Source organism: Callorhinus ursinus, unplaced genomic scaffold, assembly GCF_003265705.2.
Source record: "Callorhinus ursinus isolate GAN/ISIS: 27379988/994484 unplaced genomic scaffold, GSC_fseal_2.0 scaffold29, whole genome shotgun sequence".
NCBI classification, from domain to species: Eukaryota; Metazoa; Chordata; class Mammalia; order Carnivora; family Otariidae; genus Callorhinus; species Callorhinus ursinus.
The window spans coordinates 17990209-18016716 of record NW_027397091.1 but is presented as its reverse complement, the minus strand read 5'-3'; the positions used below and the strand labels follow the sequence as shown (position 1 = coordinate 18016716).

The following is a 26508-nucleotide window of genomic DNA, read 5'->3' as shown; positions in this document are numbered from 1 at the left end:
CAGGAAAGACTATCCAATGGAAAAAAAGACAGTCTTCAACAAATGGTATTGGGAATATTGGACAGCCACATGCAGAGGAATAAAACTAGACCACTTTCTTACACCATACACAAAAATAAACTCAAAATTGATGAAAGACCTAAATGTGAGACAGGAATCCATCAAAATCCTAGACGAGAACACAGGCAACCTCTTTGACCTCAGCTATCGCAACTTCTTGGTAGACACATCTCTAAAGGCAAGAGAAACAAAAGCAAAATTCAACTATTGGGACTTCATCAAGATAAAAAGCTTTTGCACAGCAAAGGAAACAGTCAACAAAACTAAGAGGCAACGTACAGAATGGGAGAAGATACTTGCACATGACATATCAGATAAAGGACTAATATGCAAAATCTATAAAAAACTTATCAAAGTCAACACCCAAAAAACAACAAAAAAATCCAGTCAAGAAATGGGCAGAAGACATGAACAGACATTTCTTCAAAGAAGACATACAAATGGCCAATAGACATATGAAAAAATGCTGAAAATCACTTGGCTTCAGGGAAATACAAATCAAAACCACAATGAGATATCACCTTACACTGGTCAGAAAGGCTAAAATTAACAACTCAGGAAATAACAGATGTTGGTGAGGATGCAGAGGAAGAAGAACCCTCTTACACTGTTGGTGGGAATGCAAACTGGTGGAGACACTCTGGAAAACAGTATGGAGGTTCCTCAAGAAGTTAAAAATAGAGCTACCTTAAGACCCAGCAATTGTACTACTAGGTATTTATTCAAAGGATACAAACAGTGATTTGAAGGGGCAAGTGCACCCCAATGTTTATAGCAGCAATGTCCACAATAGCCAAACTATGGAAAGAGTCCAGATGTCCGTTGACAGGTGAATGGATAAAGAAGATGTGGTATATATACACAATGGAATATATTACTCAGCCATTAAAAAGAATGGAATCTTGCCATTTGTAATGACGTAGATGAAACTAGAGGGTATTATGCTAAGCGAAATAAGTCAGTCAGAGAAAGACAAATACCATATGATTTCACTCAAATGTGGAATTTAACAAACAAAAAAATGAACATAGGGGAAGGGAGGAAAAAATAAAATAATATTAAAACAGAGAGGGAGGCAAACCATGAGACTCTTAACTATAGGAAACAAAGTGAGGGTTGATGGAGGAGAGGTGGGTGGGGGGGATGGGGTAAATGGGTGATGGGCATTAAGGAGGGCACGTGATATAATGAGCACTGGGTGTTATATGCAACTGATGGATCACTAAATTCTACTCCTGAAACTAATACAGTGTATGTGAATTAAATTGAATTTAAATAAAAAATTTTAAAAATTTATCTTTAAATAATCCCTTATAAACTTTAGACTTTTTGTTGTTACTGTTAATGACATCTTTCAAAGGTTTTCAAACTGGTTTTCTTAGTGTATTGTTATACTGTTGATTTTTGATGAAAAGCCACCAATTTTGCTGAGCTTACTGGTTCTAACACTTTGCCTTTGGAGTCTCTTGATTTTCTTTGCAGACAATCATACTGTCTGTTAAAACACATACAGAGACCAGTCTTGAAAATTGTGAGTGGACAAAACCACTTTAGTTATCAAGCAAATCTTAATTTAGCTTATTTTGTAAGACAAGAGAGGCTCACTTGAACTTCACTTCTTGCTTATGCTTCTGAAAATCATAAGTGAAACTTAAATTGTTCCCCCAAGTTGATATGTGGTAGCCACTAACCAATTCCCTTTCATTTAAGAAAATTCTAATGTAACCAATCACTGTGAAGCATAGTCCCTGGCTCTGCACTATATGTCGCTTGACAACAACAGACCTCTGAGCCTCATCCCATGTTATGGTTTCAGTGCTCCCACTTTGCAAACCATTTGGTATGTGCACAACAGAGTTTTACGAATTACTACTTCAGTGATTCACTGGTTTTACTTGTTTTTTTTTTTTGAACATTTGACATCTGTGGATAATGCACACAAATTCTTTCCCCCCCAGCTGGAGTTGCTCCCTTCTCTTGATGTGTCTGCCTGCCTTCACAGACTCAGTGCTCATCCTTGCTGCACACATGTCTTGTGCTAGCCTCACGCAATGACTGCTTGCGTTTCCTTTACATGTTCTTTTGTGCCTCTGAGTCTTGCAAGTGTCATTTCTCTGCCTCCAGTCCCCATTCCCCCAGCCCCACCCCATCCCAACAAATGTCACCTTCCTTAACTCAACCCAGGAGGGACAATTTTTTCACTCCTCTGAGCCTGTGTGTAAGCTTATCTATCATCTATCAATCTATCATCTATCTATAATATACTGTACATAATGTGCCATGTTTCAGGCTTTTTCTCCCTCATTGGAGTGTGAGCACCCCGAGGTTAATGACTGTTAGATCCATCTTTGTATTATTCCCAATGACTAGCACACCAGTGCCTGACACGCAGAAAGTGTCGGAAGAGGCTTGCTAGTGAGATGTTAAAGTTGTGTCTGAAGCTTGGTTGGTAGGTGCTGGGAGGGCAGTTACCCCCCCTCCACACACACACAGAGTTGAGTCCTTAGCACTGAGCTCTGGTGCTTGATTCCATCAGGTCTTCACATTAATCAAGCTCACTGAAATCTGATTTAGAAATTGGAAGACCAGTGGGAAATAATAGAAAATGTATATACTGGTCTCTGCCCCCCCGGGGTCCTGACACAGAGCTCTTAAAATTCTTGGAATTTCCCTGGGTGACTGGAGTGGGCTTTTGTTCTATTGAGGTGACGCTGGGTGGGCTCCTGACAGCTTCAGATTAGGGGCTGGTCGCCAGAAAGACCAAGCCATGAGGAGGAGCTTGGAACTTTCAGCCCCATGTTCTTTGGAGAGGGGGTGGGGCTAGAAGTGGGGTTGCTAATCTGTCATGCTTATATGATGAAGCCTCCCTAAAATTCCCAATAGTATGAGGTCTGGAAGCTTCCAGGTTGCTGAACACATGGGGTTGCTGGGAGAGTGGCCAGCCCGGCGAGGGCAGAAAGTTCTGTGTACCTTCCCACATACCTTGTCCTCTGCACCACTTCCATCTGGATCTTCATCTGTGTCCTTTATCACACCTTTTATGATAAACCAGTAAAAGGAATTCAGTGTTGGGGCACCTGGATGGCTCAGTTGGTTAAGCGTCTGCCTTCGGCTCAGGTCATGATCCCAGGGTCCTGGGATCGAGCCCCGCATCCGGCTCCCAACTTGGCAGGAAGCCTGCTTCTCCCTCTCCCACTCCCCCTGCTTGTGTTCCCTCTCTGTCTCTCTGTCAATTAAATAAATAAATAAAATCTTAAAAAAAAAAAAAAAAAAAAGGAATTCACTGTTTCCCTGAGTTCTGTTGAGCCATTCTAGCAAATTATCAGAACCAAGGAGGGACTGTGGGAATCCAGCTTTGCAGCCAAGTCTGACAGAAGTTGTGGGTAATCTGAGGACCTATGACTTGTGGCTGGTGTCTGAAGTGGGGTGTCATTCTTGTGGGACTGAGCCCTTCACCTGTGAGGTCTGCACTAAGTGCAGGTGGTGCCAGAATCGAATCGCATTGCAGGACACCCAGCCAGTGTCAGGGAACTGGTTGGTGTGGGAGAACCCCACACATCTGGGGTCAGGAGCATTGTGAGTTGTGGTAGTGGTGTGAGGGTAGAGGGGAGTTTTTCATATAAAGAGTTTATGAACTTATACTGTCCCACTGCCTCTACCTGGGGAAACAAGACCAGCCACGGGTCCATGCATGACCCTCCAGAAACTGAAGGCCCTGGAGACCTCAAAATGGATCAGAGAGTTGTCTGGTGAACACAGCAGAGCAGAGCTTAACCATCCACTTAGCCAAGCCCTCCTATCCCTTGTACTGTTTATTTTCTTAGTGTATTTTAAAAAGTTGATTATCTTCTTTTCCCTAAAATGTATATAAAAAGGAAACTTTATATTATTCCTATTCATTTTAAATCAGGGTCACTTGAGAAAAATAGAAAGTAACTGAAAAAAGAATATTAAATTTAGCTGGAAAATTTGCCTGCTAAAGGTGTTGGGCCCCAAGCCTACTCTACCACTATTCAGAAGTAAGATTAAGTGTTAGCAAAGTGGTGGATTAGCACCAAACCGAGGATTTTTTCTGGATCATCATCAGTACACATGACATGTGATCTCCAGTAAAAGGTGTCCAGATGTAGGACTCTGTGCTTTTTGTTACCACTGCTGACAAATACCTGGTTAGTGTCCTGGCTGAAGGGCTATTTTATTTTCTGATAAGATTTAGAATTAAAAATAGAAATGTTTAAGATGATTTAAAAAACAAACATTTATACACAGAGACAGTCTGGAAGGGTATCACCCACTTGTCAATGTTTACTGCTGGATTTTTGTGTGTGGAATAATTTTAGAAGACCTTAGAAAAGTTGCAAAGATAATACAGGTAATACAGAGAGTTCTTGCATTACCTGGTTTCTAATGTTACATCCCCCTGATCTTATGTTACCATGGTTCATTTGTAGAAACTAAGAAACACACACTAGTACATTACTGTCAACTAAACTCCAACCTTCCTTTGGGTTTCCCTAAATTTTCCATTAATGCCTTTTTTTTGGTTCGAGGATCCAACCTAGGATCCCACATTGCATTTAGTCATGATGTCTCTGCTGGCTTGTGACACCGTCTTTTCTTGATTTTCATGACCTTGACAGTCTTAAGAACGGGACATTTCGCTGAATGTCCCTCAATTGGAGTTTGTCTGATTCTTTTTTTTTTTTTTTTTTTCTCATGATTAGACTCTGGTTATTGAGTTTTTGGAGAGAACACCACAGAGGCAAAGTATCCTTCTTGCCGCAGTGTAATAGGGGCGTGACAAGCACATGACCTCTCACTGGTGATATTAAACTATGGTGACTTGGTTAAAGTGGTGTCGGCCATATCTAGTGGAAATGAGTCAGCCCACGCTACAGGGGGCAAGGGAGGGAAGAATTACACTCCGCTTCCTGGGTCAGAGGACTGAAGGAAACTTACTTATTTCATCTATTATTTTCCAGATGGGATCTACGTAAACACCCAAAGAAATGTTCCAGATGCTGTGCGGGCTGTCCTGAGATCCTACTGGGCTTCACAGGTGCTGGGGTAACACGGGGATTTCCCTGATAACTGCTTCCCACCTTTTGGTCCTTTTGTGGAATTGCCAGTATTTCCCAAAGTTGTTGCACCGTCTCACATCCCCACCAGCAGTGTGTGAGGGGTTTTCTCCATATCCTCACCAACACCTGTATGACTTTTTTTTTTTTAAAGATTTTATTTATTTATTTGAGAGACAGAGAGTGCGAGTGAGAGAGCACAAGCAGGGGGAGCAGCAGAGGGAGAGGGAGAAGCAGACTTCCCGCTGAGCAGGGAGTCTGATGCGGGGCTCGATCCCAGGACACTGGGATCATGACCCAAGCTAAAGGCAGCTGCTTAACCGACTGAGCCACCCAGGGCCCCTGTTTGTTTTTGTTTTTTTTTTTACCTTTTTGATTCTAGCCATCACGTGGGAATGAGGATACCCTGTGATTCTGATTTGCACTTCCCTGATGACTAATGATGTCAAGCATCTTTTCACGTGTTTATTAGTCATTTGTATATTTTCTTTGGAGCGACATCGATTCAGATCCTTTGCTCATTTTCAAATTGGGTTAGTTGTCCTTTTATTATTGAATTATAAAAATTCTTTATATACTCTGGATACAAGTCTCTTTTTAGGTATATGATTTGCAAGTATTTCACCCATTCTTTTTGCTTTCCTGATGGTGTCCTTTGCAGCAAAAAAGTTTTAATTTTGGTGAAGTCCAATATATCTGTTTTTCTCTGTTAAAGGCTTTTGGTGTCATAACAAAGAAACCATTGCCTAATGCAAGGTCACAAAGATTTACACCTATGTTTTCTTCTAAGAGTTTTATAGCGTAGCTCTTACATTTAGGTCTTGATCCATTTTGAGTTAATTTTGTATACAGTGTGAACTTCATTCATTTTCAGGTGGCTATCCAATGGTCCCAGCACCCTTTGTGGAAAAGATCATTCTCTTCCCATTGAATGATTTGATGCCTTTGTCAGAAATTAAGTGACCATATATGTGAGGATTTATTTCCGGTTTATCTAGATTATATATAAATCAATATTTCATTGATCTATATGTCTATTCCAGTCCCACACTGTCTCAATTACTACAGTTTTTAAGTAAGTTTCAAAATTGGGAAGCGTGAGTACTCCAGCTCTGGTGCTCTTTCTCAAGACTGTTTTAGCTATTCTAGTTCCCTTGGATTTCCACATGAATTTTAGGATCACCTTGTCAATTTCCACAAAGAAACCAACTTGAATTTTGATGGGCACTGCATTCATCACTTTGCTTTTTGATAGCACTTCAAATGAATATGCTAGTTTATGTTCACACCACAAAATTTCACCTCAATAGCAATGCGGTCCCAAATTTTCCCGTCAAACAATTAGAAAGCTTAAAAAGACATGTTTGTTTAGGGTATCACATATGAACACAGGGTTTTAGTTTGTTTGATGACTTTATTTCCAACAGTTGTTACTGCTCATTAGTCATAAAAATCATAAAAATCATCAAAATCATCAGCGGATGTGTTGTGGTTTCTAGGACGTAACGCAGCTTCAATTTCTGAGTTACTGTCATCAGACTCACCCCAGAAGGCTGGAAGAGAAAACCAGGCAGCTATTTAACATCTCTCCATCTGAACAGCTGGCCTTCATCAGCCGGACAGGTTCATCAGAGCGCTGGCCTGCAAAAGGCCTACCAGGGACACCAAGGGATGAACCTGACAGATGCATCTGGCATGCGTGTCAGTACTGCACAAATTCACACATTTCAGTGTTTTTTATGGAAAACACTGCAGAATATTCCCTTCCCTTTTCGTTGTGCCCAGCTCCTTACTGCAGGATGGGGCTTTAAGGCCAGGATTACCACAGAAGCAGGGTTAGGTGGGGGTTTCATCAGGCCTGGGCCCGCCTCAGCTCAGCCGCTCTGGCACTTTGATCCCCTCTGGTCTCCACAAGAGCAGAGAGGAGAAGGGAAGGCGCGGGGGAAGAAGAGCTGGCCGTGGGTGCAGTTGGTTTACTTGGGAGGTGATCCTGGGAACAATGGGAGGGGCTGGAAGAGCAATGCAGAAGAGAGGAAGCCAAGAGAGGGTGTGTTCATGAGGGGGCGGGCAGTGTACAAGGGGGCTCAGTCCTGTAGGGCACCCTCTGAGAAACTCAGAACTCTCCTCAAACTGTCCCAACAAAGAGCAAGGAGATGGGGTTATTCACTGACCAACTTCCATTTCTTGTTGGTTGAGGTTTATTCTCAAGCAGGGCATCTACTCCCTGGCCCTGGGGCTGGGCCTGCTCCCGCGGCCAGACAAAGCTCTGAGGCAGATGTGCAGAGCTGCCTGTCCCCGCTGAAGGCCATGGGCGCTTCTGAGAACTGCGCTGTGATCGCCAAGGCGGCCGGACAGGATGTGGGGGGACACGGTCTGCTACACTGACCATCTCCATGACCACCGATATCTCCTTGGCACTCACTGCCTGCCATTCTGTGATGACTTCTTATATCCGGCCCATTTCATCCTTGTACCAACCTGGGAATGCCTCCATCTACTGAGCAAACAGGCGGAGACTGGCCCCAATCACAGCATTAATGGATGTTCAAGCTACCAGTCCCACCCGGGTTGTCAGACTCACACCCATGCTCTCGATCACTAGGGAGGGAGACTAGGCTGACAGGAGTAGAGCGAGCCCAAGCTCTGCAGGGGACATGCCACAGTGTTGGCATGCAAGGTGGAGGAAATTCTCCCTGTGAGCTGGGGCTTCAAAGCTGAATAGGAGCTTACGGTGCTAAGGAAAAGGGAAGGAACAGCAGGAGCAAAGGCACAGAGGTACAACTGTGGTGTCCAGGCATACCTCATTTTCCTGTGCTTCGCAGAGATTGTGTTTTTTACAAATGGAAGGTCTGTGGCAACCGTACATCAGGCAAATCTATTGGCACCATTTTTCCAACAGCATTTGCTCACCTTGTGTCTCTGTGTCACATTTTGGTAATTCCCTCATTATTCCCAGCTTTTCCGTTATTATTATATTTCATACAGTGACCTGTGATCAGTGATTATGACTCGCTGAAAGCTCAGATGACGGTTAGCATCTTTTAGCAACAAAGTGTTTAATTAATAATTTTTAAATTAACATATTTTAAATTAATTAATGTTAATTAACTTTTTTTTAGACATAATGCTGCTGTACACTTAAGGGACTACAGTATAGCGTAAACACAACTTTTATAGGCACTGGGAGACCAAAAATTTTATTTGGCTTTATTGCAGTAGTCTGGAACCGAATCTGCAATACCTCTGAGGTATGCCTATATTTGGAAAAAGCTGCTTGTGACTCAACCCGAAGAGGACAAGACCTTGGAAGGAACTGAGCTGGAAAAAAGGGAAGGGCCAGACCACAAAGGGAGAAAGTTATAGACTCTATCCTGCACTTAGTGGGGGGCATTAGCAATTTTTCACCAGGAAGGTAAGAAGGTTCAATGAAGTTTTAGATGCTGGTGGCCAGGTGGAGGGCAATCAGGACTTGGGGAGGGGCTGGATGTGAGGAAACCAGTCAAGGAGCCCTGTCATGTCATGAGCAGTGGGTACTTGTGGGGCATTAGCTGTGAGGTTGGGGACAGAGGCAAAAAACATTTCATAGGTAGAATATACCACTGTTGGCAATCAGTTGGATGTAGAGGCCAGGATACCCTGCAAATTCATACTTGCAAACTAGAATGCTGAGCCACATGGCCTGCAGCACCCCTGTGTGTTGTCAGGTCCCAGCCCTGTCACTGAAGAATGGTGCCTCGAGCAGCCTTCCGATCCCCTCAGAGACTACACCACCCCAGGGGTCCCCTCTGTGATCACAGGCACCGTCACAGCCCTTACATGAGGGTGCAGAAAACAAATAAAAGGTCCTCACCAACTCTCGGTTAAAACACAAAATGAACTCTCTTACCTTTAGACTCTAAATTGGTAGTTAATTTCTTTTCATTTTCATGCCTGAAAAATAAAGAAATAGCCTAAGTCCTGAAAAAATGTGACGAACACAGTGATATTTTTACAATGAGCACATCAGCAAAGAAGCATGTGTGGTGCACCGAAGGGCCAGGCATTTTATGCGTGTTCCCCAAGTCTTTTCTTTTTTTTAAAAGATTTTATTTATTCGTTTGAGACAGAGAGATAGAGAGAGAGAGAGAGACAGAGCACGAACAGGAGGAGCGGCAGAAGGAGAGGGAGAAGCAGACTCCCCGCTGAGCCGGGAGCCTGACGTGGGGTTGGGATCATGACCTGAGCCGAAGGCAGACGCTTAACCATCTGAGCCACCCAGGCGCGCCCCCCCCATGCCCCCCACGCCCCCGTACTCCCCAAATCTTTAATTTTTATTGTTATGTTAATCACCATACATTACATTAGTTTTTATTGTTATGTTAATCACCATACATTACATCATTAGTTTTTGATGTAGTGTTCCATGATTGTTTGTGCATAACACCCAGTGCTCCACGCAGAATGTGCCTTCTTTAATACCCATCACCAGTCTAACCCATCCCCCCCTCCCCTCTAGAACCCTCAGTTTGTTTTTCAGAGTCCATAGTCTCTCATGGTTCATCTCCCCCTCCGACTTACTCCCCTTCATTCTTCCCCTCCTGCTATCTTCTTCTTTTTCTTTTTTCTTAACATATGTTCTATTATTTCAGAGGTACAGATCTGTGATTCAACAGTCTTGTACAATAGACAGTGCTCACCATAGCACATATCCTCCCCAATGTCTATCACCCAGCCACCCCATCCCTCCCACCCCCCACCACTCCAGCAACCCTCAGTTTGTTTCCTGAGATTAAGAATTCCTCATATCAGTGAGGTCATATGATACATGTCTTTCTCTGATTGGCTTATTTCACTCAGCATAACACCCTCCAGTTCCATCCACATCGTTGCAAATGGCAAGATCTCATTCCTTTTGATGGCTGCATAATATTCCATTGTGTATATATACCACTTCTTCTTTATCCATTCATCTGTCAATGGACATCTTGGCTCTTTCCACAGTTTGGCTATTGTGGACATTGCTGCTATAAACATTGGGGTGCACGTACCCCTTCGGATCCCTACATTTGTATCTTTGGGGTAAATACCCAGTAGTGCAATTGCTGGATCGTATGGTAGCTCTATTTTCAACTGTTTGAGGCACCTCCATACTGTTTTCCAGAGTGGTTGCACCAGCCTGCATTCCCACCAACAGTGTAGGAGGGTTCCCCTTTCTCCACATCCCTGCTAACATCTGTCGTTTCCTGACTTGTTAATTTTAGCCATTCTGACTGGTGTGAGGTGGTATCTCATTGAGGTTTTGATTTGGATTTCTCTGATGCCGAGCGATGTTGAGCACTTTTTCATGTGTCTGTTGGCCATTTGGATGTCTTCTTTCGTACTCCCCAAATCTTAATAGCAAGAAGAAAATGTAAGGACTGCGGCAGCCAGAGGTATTTGCTGATGCTTTGGTGGGTGGGTCCCTATTGTGACAGAATCACAGGGCCCCTGAGTATATTCCCTGCTTGCTCTGCAGAGACCAGGTCAGACTGCTCCCCGTGGGTGCCGCCCACAGTGCTGAACAACGAGCACATGGTCAGTGAGGCAGAGCACTGACCTCCCATCAACAGCCCTCTCAGAAACACGAACGGGCAAAGCTTTGGCACTTTGAGACAAGCTACAAGTAAAATACTTGAAGTAGAGAATCCAGGAGGGGACACAAGAAGCTGCTGAGGAAGTTAAGACTCATCTCTGTCAAGCCAGTGATGGTAATCCTTAACAGCTTAACAAGGGAGTTCAGGATAAACTCTCAGCATACTTAAATGAATATACTAAGGCATGGTAGAGAAAAACACAAGTATCCTGGACACCGATGTGTAGGCTTCTGGGTAGCACAAAATGCTAGCATCTAGGCATCTCATACCTAGCAATGTGCTCTTGCCAAGGTATTCGCTGGCATTCACATTTACAGATTATTTTATTAAAACAGATTCTGTCCAGCCTTTTAGATGAGTAGAATGAAGAAAAGACAGACGCCAACGTGCACAGTTCCTGCTCTGGCCGGGATCCTGGTCCTTTTGACACAGGAAACCCTGTGAACTCATCTTCTCCCTCCCTATGGCTAACATATGGCTTAAAACCTGCTGTTTGCCATAGCTGCTGTAATTTATGGGTTTGTTGTTTTTTTTTTTCCTGTAAAATAAGCTCCACTCAGGTATCATTTTTCTAGGCTCAATATCTGTCAATGCTTCCTTTAAACTTGGTGCCTGTTTCATGCTCTGCCACAACCACCTAGCAGCCTGCAGCTATTTCCCCAAGCAGAGGGGGCAGCCCCACGGCCACCTGAGAGGGCCTGGTGCTCACCAGCAGCCACGGAGGCAGCAGGGACCCACATGGGTCCATCTGACATGAAGTCCTAGCTGCACCCCCAACACACACACACACACACACACACACTAAATGCAACTACTGGGTTGTCTGTCTACTGTTTACCTAGTTCCCATTTCATGAGGACACTGGTCCAGATGCCAGGGGCAGAGGCGGATTGTGACAATGCTGGTGGGGTAGAGAGCAGTAATTTTCCAGCTGTAATCCAAGTAATGAGAGCTGCAGGGGGAATGGGCAAGAGCGCCAAGGGCTGGGAGAACTGCGAGCACAGGGTGGGTGATGGGTGGCTGCAGGATCCCTGAGAAGGCAGGACACCTCCTGGATTCTGCACTGAAAGCTGGAGCAGACCTCACAGGCCGGGATGGAGGAGGAGAATGTGGTGGGATGTGGTAGCCGGTGAGCGCAGGCCAGATCCCGATGGCCCCGGCCACTTCTCTGAGCTCCAGAAACATGGCCAGTGCTCATGTGCTAGCTCTACTTGGCTGTCTCCAAAGTGCCTTGTGGTCAACATGCCCATCCACGACCAAATTCACAATCTCTCCAGTGTGGTTCCCTTCCCCTGCCAGGCCAGGCCCCTCCTGTCTCAGCCAACGGCACCTGGACCCTCTGCTCCCTCCCCAACCCTTTCCACTCCTGTGCCCTCCTGTGTCCTCCTGCACCCAATCAGACCCTAGGTCCCGCCAATGTACTTCCCAGTACTTCCTGAAGTCCTCGCTCTTCCCTCTGCAATGCTGCTACCAGCCAGCTACACCAGCATCTCTTGCCTGGAATTTGTAACAGCCCCTAGCTGGTGATACCACAAACACCATGTCCCCTATGCTCCATTTTCCACTCGGAAGCAAGAGTGAACTTGTCGAAACACAAACCTAATCACTGCACTTCCTCGCTAAAGCCCCTCGATGCCTTCCCATTGTTTCTTGGCAAAAAACTCTAAATCCTGAACAGCACCTCCAAGGCTGATCCCCAGATTTGGCTGGCTCCTTCTGCTACAGCCTCCCCATCCCTCCCATCCCCCACCGCCACCACTGAGTCCTCATCCCAGCTGCTGTTTCACATGCATCTGTGTAACTAACACATGTGTAATCACTCCCCCTCTAGAGTGTGAGCTCTGTGAGCGACCATACCTGTTTTGGCTCACCTGGGTGACCCAGTGCTTTGCAAGGGTGCTCAGGGATTATGTATGGAATGAAAAGAGTAGGGCCCTGCTTAAAGACACCTGACCAATATTTGCTGACACAGTATTTGATTTGCAGGTTTTCTACTTATGGGACTTCAGAATCAGGTTGTTCACGTTTCTTACTAGAAATGTGCAAAAATTATGTTGCAGAACTAAATGTGTGTAGTTCACCCACTGAGAAAAGTGGATAATGCTTCCAGGTGTTTCTTACTCTATCCCCATATCTTTGGGGCAATTATTTTTCCCTGTGGGAAACCCACCCCAAAGTTGATTTGAATCACACACACAGTTCTTCGGGTCAACAGTTCTTTCGAAGCTGCACCTAATGTGTAAAGCTCAGATGAGGCCAGTGGGCATGATGGGAGAACTTTCCCTGGAAAACTGGACATAGCCAACTTGTTTAGCTATTATAACAAATAAAAGAAACAAATTTTTTCACTTCGGAAAGCATAAGAAATGGAAGAGTTAGTCTTATAGGCCATGAGACAGGGTCACCACAGTCCATCACACGTGCTTGGAATCTGACTGCTTCATCTTCCCCGAGAGCATGGAAGGAACATTTCCGTCTTATCAAGCTCAGGTTGGCATAGGTTTGCTGTGAAGAACCAGAGAGCAAATGGCTTGGGCGTTGTGGGCCATATCATCTCAGTCACAACTGCTCACTTCTGTGGTTGTGGCATGATAACAGCCATGGTCGGCATGTAAATTGGTAGACGAGGCTGTATTACAATTCAACCTCACCGACAGGCACTAAAATTTGAATTTCATAGGACTTTCACGCAACATTAGTCTTCTTTGGATTTCCCCCAACCACTTAAAAATGTAAAGACCACTCTTAGCCTGCTGGCTGTACAGGATCATGCACTGGCCAGGCCCGGACTTGGCCCTGGAGCCACAGTGCACCAAGCCTGTTGCATGGGTGATGCGTGCCATACTTGCAGCCCACTGAAGGGCCTGCCTTTCCCCTGCATGGTCTTTCATGGGTAACTCTTGGAATCCAAAATAGCAGACTTGACTTTTTTCCCTAGAAGTTGACTTTAGACTTTACTTCTACGTTCTGCAGAATTTCCCAGTAGTTTGGCAATTTCTCCCCTTACCTATACAGTGAAAACCATGTACCCATGAAGGGCATCCTCAATTGTTTACTTGTTGCCATATTGGCTTTATCACATAGCTTCCCTCTGTCTGTCCATCACATTGTCTTATTTTATGAGGCATTTCAGTAATTGTTTATCAATTCCCCTGCCATTGATAAACCAGATTAGAACAACTCTGTGCTCATCCTTGCTGAACTTAAGAAGTTAAGGCTGGCCAGGGTCTTACCAGGTTCTAGTGTAAGAGCAGCACCTGACACCTACGTATGCAACCATGGCGACACAGAGTGTTAAAGAAATAGCTGAAATTATGTGTGTCAAATGTTCATTTTATAGAAGCAAAAGGCTAACATAGCTAGAAACAGTTACTTAGTCAACACAGTCAACATCAACACAGATGACAAGACCTATTGTAAACATGAAGTTTTGCTTTGTGGAACCAACAAGTAGAGACAAAAATGAGATGTAGAACACCTATGAGTTTCTAGGAAATCTATTATGAAATTATAGCAGAGCGTTTATGGATTATCAATCCAGCGCTTTCACCGTCTGGGTAGTGGGGCCCAGAGAGGCTGAGTGAGGGATGTGTCCCAAGACTCACAGAACCAGCAGATGGAGGGGCAGAAGTGGGACAGAGCTCCTCCCGGTGCACTGACACTTCCCAAAGGCACACGTTGCCAACACCTGTCCCCAGAGGAACAGGTGAGAAGTGGGCACACAGCAGGGTGGGGAGAACCTAGGTTGGGACAGCTGGTCCCTGTCCCAGTGCGGGACTGCTGATGGGAGACAGCGTCAACTCTGGGGCCAGACAGCCTCTACCCCGCCGTGCTCAACTCCGTTCCCTGTGAGGCCCTGGGCAAGTTCCCTACTTCTCTGAGCATCCATTTTCTGCCTTCCTTGCAGTGTCCTGGTAAGCTTCGAGACAATCGTGCTCAACAGCCTGGGTACAGCAGGCCTCGGGGAGTGGCCCTGCCACAGGGTCGCAGCTTTCGGGTGAACAAGGGCATGTGCTTGGTTTAGTGATGTGCAGTCACGGGGTCTAAGCAGAGGTGACAGGTCCTCTGGCACAGTGACCAAGAAAGGGAAAGTCTGGGGACAGACTGAAAGGAAACAGTCCTGAGATACATGAAGTCTCCTCCTCGAGGAGCCTGGTGGGGTGAGAGGCCTGGGGGAAGAGACTGCCTCTGGCGGGCCTGGCACACGCAGGTGGGCTGAGCATCTCATCTGCAATGGGTTGTTCATTTGTTGGCTCACTCACTCGTTCACTCTCTCATAAATCCCATACAGGTGACACTACACATCTGCTCTGTGCTGGGGCTGCAGCACAAACAAGACATAATTGATTCTGCCTGGGCCTCTCATGCTCCAGTGGGGAGACAGACACCAAAATAAGAACTGTGACACAAGCCAAAGAAGTCAACTGTGGGGTGGGCTGAGAACTGATGGCAACAGAATTAGGGGGCAACATCCAGGCTCCCAACATGTGCCAAGACCCCACAAGCCCTTGTCAAATTCAGGGCCAGGAGCCAGACATCCTTTCCCCAACAGACAGGATGGCAGTCAGGCAAGGACCCCAGGAAGGCACTCTGTGCACACCCATGTGCTCCCTGGAAGCCAAATGCAGAGTGTGCGAGCAGAGCACATGCAGTCAAAGTTGACTGCAAGAGTCTCCCTTGGGAAACGTGCATGTGCCCCCGGCCTTCCCTCTTCCACACGCTCGTGCAGAGACCTTCGGGGAGTGCATGATTCCCTGCGGCTGGGGTATGTGATGCTGCCCAGAGGTGAGGGCATCTAAGACAAATGCTTGAGTGAATGGTGGAGCTGTATACAGATGTTCACTCACTCAGCAAGTCCAGTGGTTATTGAGCACTGGTGACTGAGAAAAGCCCCCCATGCCCCAGTGAGGAGCTCACAGTGGGGGCAAGGTACCTGCAATTTGCTACCACCCCTATGCTACAGATGATGCGAGAAATAGCCATGGGGCCACAGGACGGGTGTATGACCAGATCCTCTTAGGAAACTTTTAGAAGGTTAATAATTAAGCCTTGACAGTCTAGTAGGCATCGGCCAGGTGAAAGAGTGGGGGCAGAAGCATTCTGGCAAAAGAGCAGGACTAGAAGCTGGGGCACATGACCCAGCAGGTTGTATGAGGGCATGACATGAGGCTGTCCAGTGGGCACAGGGATATGCAGGAACAGGCTGGGGGCCACTGCAGACGAAAGGACACGCAGTGCTTGAGTGGGGGTGTGGGCAATGGGAACCCTTGAGGGTTCAGCAGCAGATGTACAATAGTCAGGCTAGGGTGTCAGACACTCAATTCTTGGCCCTGTAGGAGGAGGAATCTGGAAAACAGTCAGACCTGGGGGATGTCCTAATATTAGTAACACAATGACTCTCAATCTCATGGTCAATATCATTGTTTTAAAGGAAAAAAAGTGTCCACAGCCTGTTAACAAACTACCCAAGTTATCATGACTTCGAGGTCATGTTAGTGGAGTCTGGCAATGAGACTCTTAGGATCCTGCTGAGGGCAGGGTCTATGGTGTTGGGGACAATGAGGAGGGGCTCCTAGTGGGAAGTGCCCTTCCAGTTCTAGGCTCTTACTCTAAGACTGAAAATAACTATCTAATGAGAAGATGTGGTCTCTAAACTCTGAATCTAATTTTTAATGATTTGATTGCTAGCTAGAATCAGTGTTAAAATGTCTCAAATAGCATCTTCAGCTAGAATTTTCCTCAGAAGAGACATATATTTCTGAAAAATAGAAGGCATAAAATAATTCAGAAAGGAAAAAAAAAGCCCACGAGTATGCCAACAAATCTCTGTAAATACTAATTTTAAGTTTTAAGAGCAGACTGAAGGCCAACACAGTTTTAATTTGACAAAGTCCGAGCGCCCCCTGATGGTTAGCCAGGCACCCTGCAGCAAATGCCATTTTTTTTTAGCTGCCTGGGGTCAACTTGTTAACTCACCTAGTCAAGCAAGTGACTGTTCTTCCATGCTCTGTGTAGAAAAAATAAAGTATGTGGGTTTGTGAGGAGAAACATGTAGGATATTTAGGCAGCTGCTTATTCAATAGCATTTAAGGAGAATGCAGATTTGTTTAGCCAGAGACGGAGAATGGGGGCTTTAATAGAACCTAGAGGACTTTCAGGAAAACTCCATTTTTATTTCACTGGTACTGATTCCTTGTGATCTTTGTATTATCCCAAGGGAAAATGGCACAGTGACCAGGCAAGAAGAGAGACACCATGGTCCCCACCAGAGCATCAGCTGCAGCCTGGCGCCCTCCACTGGCCACGCCTGTGGCTGCAGGGTGGGCACAGAATGCCACCCACAGCGGCCCTGCCAGGGTGCCGTCCCTGGGTGACTTCTGCTACCTTTCCCCCAGGCAATTATGCTGCAAGCACACATCCTTTTCTTTCCCTAAAATGTTATCTCGATCCAGTCGGTAAACTGAAGTTACATGGCAGGCTGTTAAAATATACTCTCCATTGAATAAATGGATCCCGGAGCACGAAAACCGCTTCCTGGGGAAGGTAAAGCGAGACAATGTTTGCGGAGGAGAGGAAGCTCTGGCATGCACCCCTGAACAAAAGAGAACAAGTGGTCTTTACTCGGAGAACGGCTTCCTATTAGGACTCACTCCTTCGTACATTATGCCTTTCATCCCCACTCAACCACAAAATGATTTTGCTGAAGCAAATACAATGGTAGAAAAAGATTTACACTGAAAGAATCTTTAATAATAAACTGTTGCCGATCTGCCTACTTGCCCGTGATTTATAATACAATAAACATCGGATTCTATTACGGCTCATGCACTGAAGCTGCTGCTCTGAAAAACGGAATATGAAAGCACCCGGATCCCACCACCATCACAATGAAATGAGCATGTATAAATGTGCTAAGAGTATCTCTTTGCATCTTTTATAGCTTGTGTGTATTAATCTGTAACGCTTATTAAGAAAGTCATTGCTATGCAAAGCAGCACCCAATCCCTTTCTCTGGCTTTTCAACAGAGTGCACTGTTTAGCCAATAGGACGGACCCTCTGGCCCTCATTCTGCATTCATCACAGGCAACATTTGCACAATGTATCTCTCAAAGGCGGCTGAAAAGAAGGCCTTAATACTCATGTAAACAACTGCAAACCAATTACTTAATGAATCAGGCCCACACATAATGAGGTGCAGACAAAGAGCTATAAATGCATTTTTGCACCCAAGCCGCTGCTTTAAAGTAAAATCCCTCAGCTGTAGTTTGGGCTTAACTAGCACATCATAATTATTGTCTCTAGGACATCAGAGGAGGCCCCCCCCCTTTTTTTTAAGGTCCAGCGGGGTCTTTTTTTTTTTTTTTTTGAGGTTGCTCATCAGCTCACTGACAAAATAGAGCAAAGAAGAATTTTTAAAAGTGCTGCAGCAGCACTGCACTGTTATGTTTATTCTGAAGTACTGGGTTTCGAGACCACTTGTAAAAGCAATAAAGCACAAGGAGTGACTGCAGTAAGTGGGATCCTTAAATGTAAGCCTCTAAGAAATTTCAGTGAATCCAGGAGCAAACAGCAAACCCAGAGCTCTCCAAAGCCCAGGGTGCTGTACTGACAACACCAAACCCAGCACAGGAACCACGCCGTGACAAACAGCATGCCAAACCCAAACACTCAACGCCCAGGCCTTTTCATCACTGGATTATTATCAAGGGTCTAGAACCAAAGGTTCCTTGAAGACCTTTTTTTTTTCCTTCTTAAAGGGGGTGATGAGATGACTTGTAATTTATTTAGAAAATTAATTTCATGCAGGAACGATAGGTCCTTGACTCAGAATGAAGGGGGAAGACAGTGTGAATTTACTTTAGTGAAATACAGACACAAGCCTGAGGAAATGTTCTTGGGGCCCAGCTGCTTTCTAAATGTATTTTAAAACTGCCTCAAGCATGTATACCTATAAAGACAAGTTAAAGAAGAATTGAGCCTTTTCATGCCCCTAAGATATAATGGAAAAGAGCACTTTTAACAATCTTTAACAACTACAGCATGTGTTATTGAGCCAAATGATATAGGAAGCCCCGAAACTACCTGTAGAATTCACTACCTTTAAAGTATTAAATTTAAATTTAAAGTATTAAATTCACTACCCTTAGAAGACCCAGAACTTGAATTTACAGTATAATCCAAAAAACATTAACACTTTAGCACTCTTCCTGTCCCATGATTCATTTCCTCCCACTTCCTTCAAAAACATGGATGAAAACCCAGGTATTACAGATGCTAATTTCTGAGAACTATGTGAGTGATTTTCTAAAATTGAACTTGTCAGGCAGGTTTCTAAATGCAACAATCTAATTTTAGAAAATCAATCTCATTTTAAGATATTCCGAATCCTAAAAATATTACAATGTTTTTCAAAATAGAAGTGAAAGAAAGTAGGATCTTTTTATCTTGCATTTTAAAAATACTAGATTTCTGGATCAAATCACTTTGTCTTATGGGACACTATATGTGACATTAGAAATGTAAAGTTTCTGTTTTAAAATTTTATCAGGGTAAGAAGCTCATTCACAAGTAATGCAATCATCTAAAGGACATTGCTTTAATGAGAACTGTTATCACAAAAGGAAATTTGTGCGGTTTTAAGCAACACACAGCCCGAAGCCAAAACGGTAGGTATCTCCTCAGACAACTGCTTCTATTCCCACTGATAAATTCTTTTTGACCCAACGCCACTGCACGGTCAGTATTTCATGTCGATGACAAATCCAGCACACAACTCACCAACTCGCTTATTGTTGCCTGGAAAACTTACGAGAAGGGCTACAGTTTCCACAGATGTGAAAGGATAAATTTTGTTCTTTCTGGACAATAAGCAGGGAAGTTGCAGGAAAGGAAAGGGTAACCCAGCCCAAAGGCTTGGTGAAAAAGAGGAATACGAAAACAAATCCCCCAGCAATTGCCAGTATATATGTCAGCCGCCTCAGGAAGAAGAAACAGGCCACTTTATTTCTTTTAAGGCCCGATGTTTTCTCTCTGCCCTTTTCCGACACCCTCCATTGTGTGGTCTCTAAGCAGCCCTACCGCGAGCAGCTGTAGACGCTAATTTGTGGTTCACTGAGGTGTCAATTGAGTCTTAAACCAACGAAACAACAGCTGCAAAACAATGCTTGGCTCTGGTGCAAATATTTTCAAAGGTAGACTGAAGTTTCAACTGTTATTTCAGATCAACAGAAACCCAAACCGTAACCTTCCCTCGAGTCACACAACAAAATAATACGCAGCCAGAGTTTCATTCATTACGAAGTGACATTTCTCATCTTGTCGCCGCTGTCCAGAAAGGCTTTCACGACTTTACCTTGACAAAGGACTTCCTTCGCTCGATGAAAAACTAGCCTCCAAAGCGATTTTGTTAGCTGTCTTTGTCTTGAATGTCCCGCTGCCAATGTTCAGACCTGTGAGAAGCACAAACGTGGAGCGTGAGTGCTGGCCGCCACGCAGCGAAGAAACGCACTGAAAGGCGCAGCAGCCGCACGACAACTTTGGTGGAACAAACGTTGATGGGGGAAGACGCTGTTCAAGCCGCAGAAGGCAAGGGAGCTTCTGAGGCAAGGAACAACATGTTGGCAGAAAGCTGAAAGGAAGTGTGTGTGTGTGTGTGTGTGTGTGTGTGTATGTGTGTGTGTGTGTGTGTGTGTGTGTGTGTGGCGGGGGGGGGCTCTGTGTATGTGTTCCTGAGACACACAGAAGCCACAAAAAGTAAAAATCACTCCAAGAGCTCTATTTTAAATGACCAAGACACGCGTGCACATGTATGGTCTCTCCCCTGGCACTAAGCACTAATAATCCACCTTGTTGTAACACGTGGACCCCGGCAGTGAGAGGTCACCAAAATGATGGGTGCTGGGAACCAGGTCTCAGAAATCACTGACACCCCAGGGTGATAGTTACCTCTCTGCCAAATCCTCTTTTTTCCATCTTGTGAAGGAGAATGAACCGCCATTGAAAGCCATCAAGGCCACTCTTTAACCAGCCTGACAAGGTTGATGGGGAAAGATGCACAATCTACCTCTTCCCTGGAAAGGGGGAACCAGACTGTCCCCACAGGGCAGGCCTGACCCCCACCTCCTGGGCACCCTTGGATGTGTCGGCTACCAGTCTGATTCCAAACTGGTGGTCACTGGTGTCACAGTTGGAGAGTGCACAGGCATCGCTGGGAAAGGCACTGGCTGAGTTTCTGACCTGTAACCTGCTCGCCTCACAGAACATCCACAGTGAAGTGATGCTCTTAACAAGGTATCCACGTTTGCCCGAAGAGAGTCCCCACATGATTAACACGACAAGGTCTTTTCAGACGTGAAAATGAAGGCACAAGGTTGAAGTGGCTTGTCTTAGTGACAGGTCCAGAGACACAGCCTAAGACATCTGACACAAAAAGTAACTGAAATCTGCACTTCTTCCACAATTAGATGTAGGGGGGGCTCCCGAGTTCAGGATACTCACCCCTCCCACTACCTGTAACAAGCCTGTTAGGTCTAACACAGGTACATGGCTTCCATTTCCCTCTGCCCTCCCAGCTCACTTCCTGCTTTTCTTTGGAGCTCAGAGAAGTCCCTGGGATTAGAGTGGGCGTGAATCTGAAAAACTGTAACCAACTGTAAAATAAATCCTAGAAGCAGCATCTAACTACAGTGTCAGCCAGGACCATGAGAAGGGCTTCTGTGATCCCAGTGTTAGAAGATCTGGAATTTTGCAAAGCACATAGTGTCATTTTGAGGGTAGAGCGAGGAGAATGAATGAGGGGTGCCTGACAATACAACCTATCACTTCACTTATGAATAATTAATCAACAAATATATTAGTTAGTACTATATTAACAGTACCAAGCCATTTGATATATAGCCAAGGGACTATAACTTATGTCGACTTTATTAATCCTTTGGGCCTGTCCAATGAACTATCGCAAATATACTTAGCATAAACAGACTTGTGGAATCACCTTCCAAACGTGTGTGTCTGCTGACGGGCTCTACTGCTCTGAGAGAGGCCTCTCTCTCTTGGGACCCCATTTGTAAAATGAGGGGTTAGATAAATACTTTCTAAGACCCCTCGGGACTCTAATTCTGTGACTCAAATGTGAAGAAGGCGATGAAAAGCCCAGTTGAGGGCTCACAAGTGCTGTATCTTTCCAAAGTGCTGAAGACCTCCACCGGGGCAGAGGCCCTGCTTTCTACAGCAACAGACTGCAAGGTCTCATGTTTGCGGAGATGAGGTCACCACCACCACCGCTCTCCAAACACTGTTCTCTAACAGGCGCTATGCTGGGCATTTAACCTGCAGTGACTCACTGAATCCTCAAAACAACCAAAATAACTGAGCTTTGCAGCAACTGATTCTAACACTAATATTATCTAGGAAATAGCTCTCCAAAGACAGACAGTGAATACTGATATACTGTAAGTACGTCCCTCAAAAAAAAGGTCTCATGAGACAACTGGGAAATCTGGGTATGGACTGGGAATTATGTGATTTTTAAAAAAAGTCACTATTCCAGTAGGTGAAATTATGACATGGTGGTTTATGTAAAAATAAGAAAGTAATTAAAGCATATGTCGACGCATTTACTTTCACAAAGGGAGCCGAGGTGACTCATACTAAAAAAAAAGGTGTAACAAGAGAAAGACCACTGAAAACAATAAAAATACAGTAACAGAATGTATGAAAACAAAGAAAATTACAGTTCCAACAAAAATTCTAGGTTGAAGGAACTATATTTAAGCTTAAAATTTAGCTTTACTGCGATTTAGAGTATTTTCATTTAAAGAACACAAGTCCCCCGACATTCTAGGGAGGGAAGGTAGCCTGGCCTGATGTTCCCATTCATGATTAAGGAACTGGGAGATGTAGAGAAGGGAAGGAATTTGGGGTGTTTCCAGTGGTACTTAGTGACAGGTTACTATCACGACATACCAGGTAGAATCCGAGGGTTCTGTTTGGGCCGTTGCCATGCTGGGGGCCAGCACATACCCAGGAGGGAAGACTTCCAAACTGTTGTTCATTAAGAACTGAAAAAGTACTGGTTTAGTCTGACCTGGTGACAGCTTGTTACAAAGCGATCTCCAGAAACCTTCAAAGGATGACCACCCTTGCCTGAACACAGCACCGGCTGCCCCCCTAAGTCCCCTGGACACTGGCTTTGAGTGCTGAATATGCTCTGCTTACCTGACAGTTGTAACACAGAAACATCCATCTTTTGGAATCTGTCATCAGTGTGATTTATATTATCCTGAAGGGTAGACTGCTTCAGCATCTGGTAGGCTTTTGTTTCTACAGATTTAAAAAAAGACACAGATAACTGGATATCCACATGCAAAAGAATAAATTTGGACCCTTGCCTTACACCACACAAAAATCAATTCGAAATGGTTTACAGACTTAAACACAAGACCTAAGACTATTAAATCCCTGGAAGAAAACATAGCAGAAAAGTTTCAGGACATTGGACTTGGCAATGATTTCTTGGATGATACTAGTAACCTAGTTGACAAAATTAAAAATAGACAAATAGGACTCTAACAAACTTACAAACTGTTGCATGTCAAAGGAAAAAATGAATAGAGTGAAAAGGCAACCTACAGAATGGGAGAAAATGATTAAAATAACATATTTGACTAACGGTTAATATCCAGAATATATAAGGAACTTCTACAACTTGACACCATCACCACCACCACCAACAACAACGAATGACCCAGTGAAAAGGTGGGGAAAGAGCTTGAACAGACCTTTCTCCAAAGAAGACATACAAATGGTCAATAAACACAAGCAAAGATGCTCAAAATCACTAATCATTAGGGAAATGGAAATGAAAATCACAATGAGATAATCACATCCGACCCTCAGAATGGCTACTATCAAAAGAACAGAAAATAACAAGTGTTGGAAAAGATGCAGAAAAGTTGGAACCCTGTGCACTACAGGTGGGAGTGTAGAATGGTGCCACCATTCTGGAAAATACTATAGAGGTTCCTCAACAAGTTACATATAGAACTGCCAAATGATCCAGCAATCCTACTTCTGAGTATATATCCAAAAGAATTGAAAGCAGGGTCTTGAAGAGATATTGGCACACCCATGTTCACTGCAGCATTATTCACAATAGCCAAGAAATAGAAGGAACCCAAATGTCCACCAACAGATGATAAACAAAATGCAGCATAGATATAGAGCTGAATATTAAGCTGCCTTTAAAAAGAAGGAAATCCCGACAACATGCTACAACATAGATGAACCTTGAGGACATGATGCTAAGTGAAATAAGCAGTCACAAAAGAACAAATACTATATGATTCTGCTCATATGAAGTATTGAAAGTAGTCAAAATGAACGAAACAGAAAGTGGAAAGGTGGTCACTGAGGGCAGGGGGGAAGGGGAAGGAGGAAATCAGTGTTTAGTGGGTATAGTAGTTCAGTTCTGCAAGATGACAAAGTTTCAGAGAGCTGTTGCACAATAATGTGAATGTACTGAACACTACTGAACTGTACACTTAACTTGGTTAAGATGGTAAATTTAATGTTATGTATTTTTTATCACAGCTAAAAAAAAAAGTAGAGTGACCAGACATCCCAATTTGTCCATGACGATGCAGGTTTATGCCTGTTGTCCCAGTATAACTATGAATAGAATTCCCTTTTGTTACCAAATGTTTCCTTGTTTGGATAGTGACTTATCTGGTCACCCAGACCAAATGCAGTGTGGTGGCACAGTCTGGCTACTGACTAAAGAAAAAAAAAACTGTAAAAAACATTAAAACACTGACTGGATAGTTGATGATACTGACAAATTATTATTAATTGTTTCAGTTGTGGAAAAAAGGCACAGAAATACAGAATATTCTTTTTTTTTAAGATTTTATTTATTTATTTGAGAGACAGAGTGAGAGAGAGCATGAGAAAGCGGGGTGAGGGGGTGAGGGGCAGAGGGAGAAGCAGACTCCCCACTAACGAGGAAGCCCAATGTGGGGCTCACTCCTGGGACTCTGGGATCATGATGTGAGCCGAAGGCAGATGCTTAACCGACTGAGCCACCCAGGCACCCCAATACAGAATATTATACGACCCAGAGAAGTTTCTTAAATTCTTCCTATAATGTTAACACTTTCAAACGCATGCAAATTATTTTTTGAACGTCACTTTTTAGAAATTCTGAAAACAAACAAAAAACAATTTAGTTGAACCCAGGTTTCAAGACTCGAAGACAAGTTGTAGGAGTTTATCTTCATGAAGTGGCCAAATTCCAGCCATTATTTTGAGTGGGGTTGTGGGTAAGGCTCCACATCCTAGTAAAATGGTTTCTCTCTTCTCTGGGCCTTGCAGAAGCCACTAGAGGAACGAATCCAAGAGACAGCACTGATTGCTTTGGTCTCCCAGTCCCTCCAGGGCACTCCTGGCTCTAGAGGGCAGTGAGGGCTGAGGAAAGGCTGGGTGAGGGCAGGAGGGCCAGGAAGACCAGCTGCCACAGGATGTGCGCAGAGGCCCGCAGCTGAGAAAATTAAACCTAGGCTTATTGTAGGGACAGAGCAAAGCCAGGTGCCCCAGAAGGGTCAGCAGGAACATGGACCTGACACCCAGGTCCATAGGACAGGGGGCCCTGTGGGGCTTTTAATCATGTCTGCCGCGAGTTAATGTGGGAAGACTACTGAGAACAGCGACGAATAAAAACCACATAAAGGACCGGAGTGACACAACCTTCCCTATCACCTCAAGTCTCCAGGATACCTGAATGAAACCAATAGCACAGACATAACAAAACAGGATCCACAGCTGTATCTTCAACGTGGCCACAAAAATAAAAGGATTCCTGCTGTCAGCACCAGGGGCTGCATTCCTGCGTTTGCTGGCTCCCATTTAAGAACTTAACCATGAGCCCCTTATTACTGGATTAAAACTACCATCACACTGAAGAATAAGAATATAACTTCTCTGGTCTTACTAAGAATCAATCAAGATAAAAATAAGTATTGAAAATGAGCATCGTATTTTGGAATGCTAAATGATACATAATTAAAATATGTACAGATCAAGGACTCTTTACTCTGAAAATAATAAATTCTAAGGCAACATTTTTAAACACTGTTGGATTGTGAAATCAGTTTGGTGCATTGGAACAAGATTTGTGAAAAATTTAATACAGAAAACACCAGATGCAGTGCATGCAGAATGGGAAAGTACTGTTGTGTGTCCTGTGTGTATGTGTGTGTATGTGTGCGCGCACGCATGCATGCTGGCCTGGGACAGAAAGTATTTTTTGCTGTAGATTAGTCTCATTGTCCTAGGGTGGCTCCAATAGGATGGCATCATAATATTCTCCAATTAATCCTAATGTCCATTATTACTTCAGACTTGTTGTAAGGTTATTTGGGGAGAGGGGAGATATTAACAAAATCAAAGACAGAGCAGAGCCTCTGGATTCTAAGTAGGTAAAACATCACTGTAAAGGAGGGGGAAATGTACTGTTTTGTTTTTATTTTATAAAAACTTTCCAGCTTTTAAGATCTAAGTCCAGAGCATAATGACCCTATGCTATTTCTGCATTCAATTACACTTAATTGGTCAAGGAAGAGATAGTGAAGACAGACATTTAACAACAACAAAACACAGAGGCTCCTGGCAGCTGGAGGCTGGGATTGGGGTTCCTCTCGTCTATTATCTTAAGGTAAATCATTTCACTCCAGTGGGCTGGCTTTCCTGCTTCTCAGAGACA

General features: G+C 44.3%; 1 protein-coding gene and 1 long non-coding RNA gene across 3 annotated transcripts in view; one reads left to right on the top strand and one right to left on the bottom strand.

The window, feature by feature from the left end:
• Window positions 1–6532: 6532 nt before the first annotated feature.
• KIZ (kizuna centrosomal protein) overlaps window positions 6533–26508 on the bottom strand; it is a 132744-nt gene continuing 112768 nt past the window's right edge. For both annotated transcript variants that reach the window (XM_025876919.2, XM_073878465.1), the window contains 4 exons: window positions 22968–23072; window positions 20104–20200; window positions 9025–9068; window positions 6533–6691 (listed from right to left, as the gene is read on the bottom strand). In XM_025876919.2, coding sequence (XP_025732704.2) covers window positions 6579–6691; window positions 9025–9068; window positions 20104–20200; window positions 22968–23072 — 359 coding nt within the window. In that variant the 3' untranslated portion in view covers window positions 6533–6578. The remainder of the gene's footprint in view (window positions 6692–9024; window positions 9069–20103; window positions 20201–22967; window positions 23073–26508) is intronic.
• Window positions 10739–17139, top strand: LOC141370237 (uncharacterized). The gene is made up of 3 exons (XR_012374125.1): window positions 10739–10864; window positions 14658–14747; window positions 16968–17139. It is a non-coding gene; the product is annotated as an uncharacterized lncRNA (long non-coding RNA).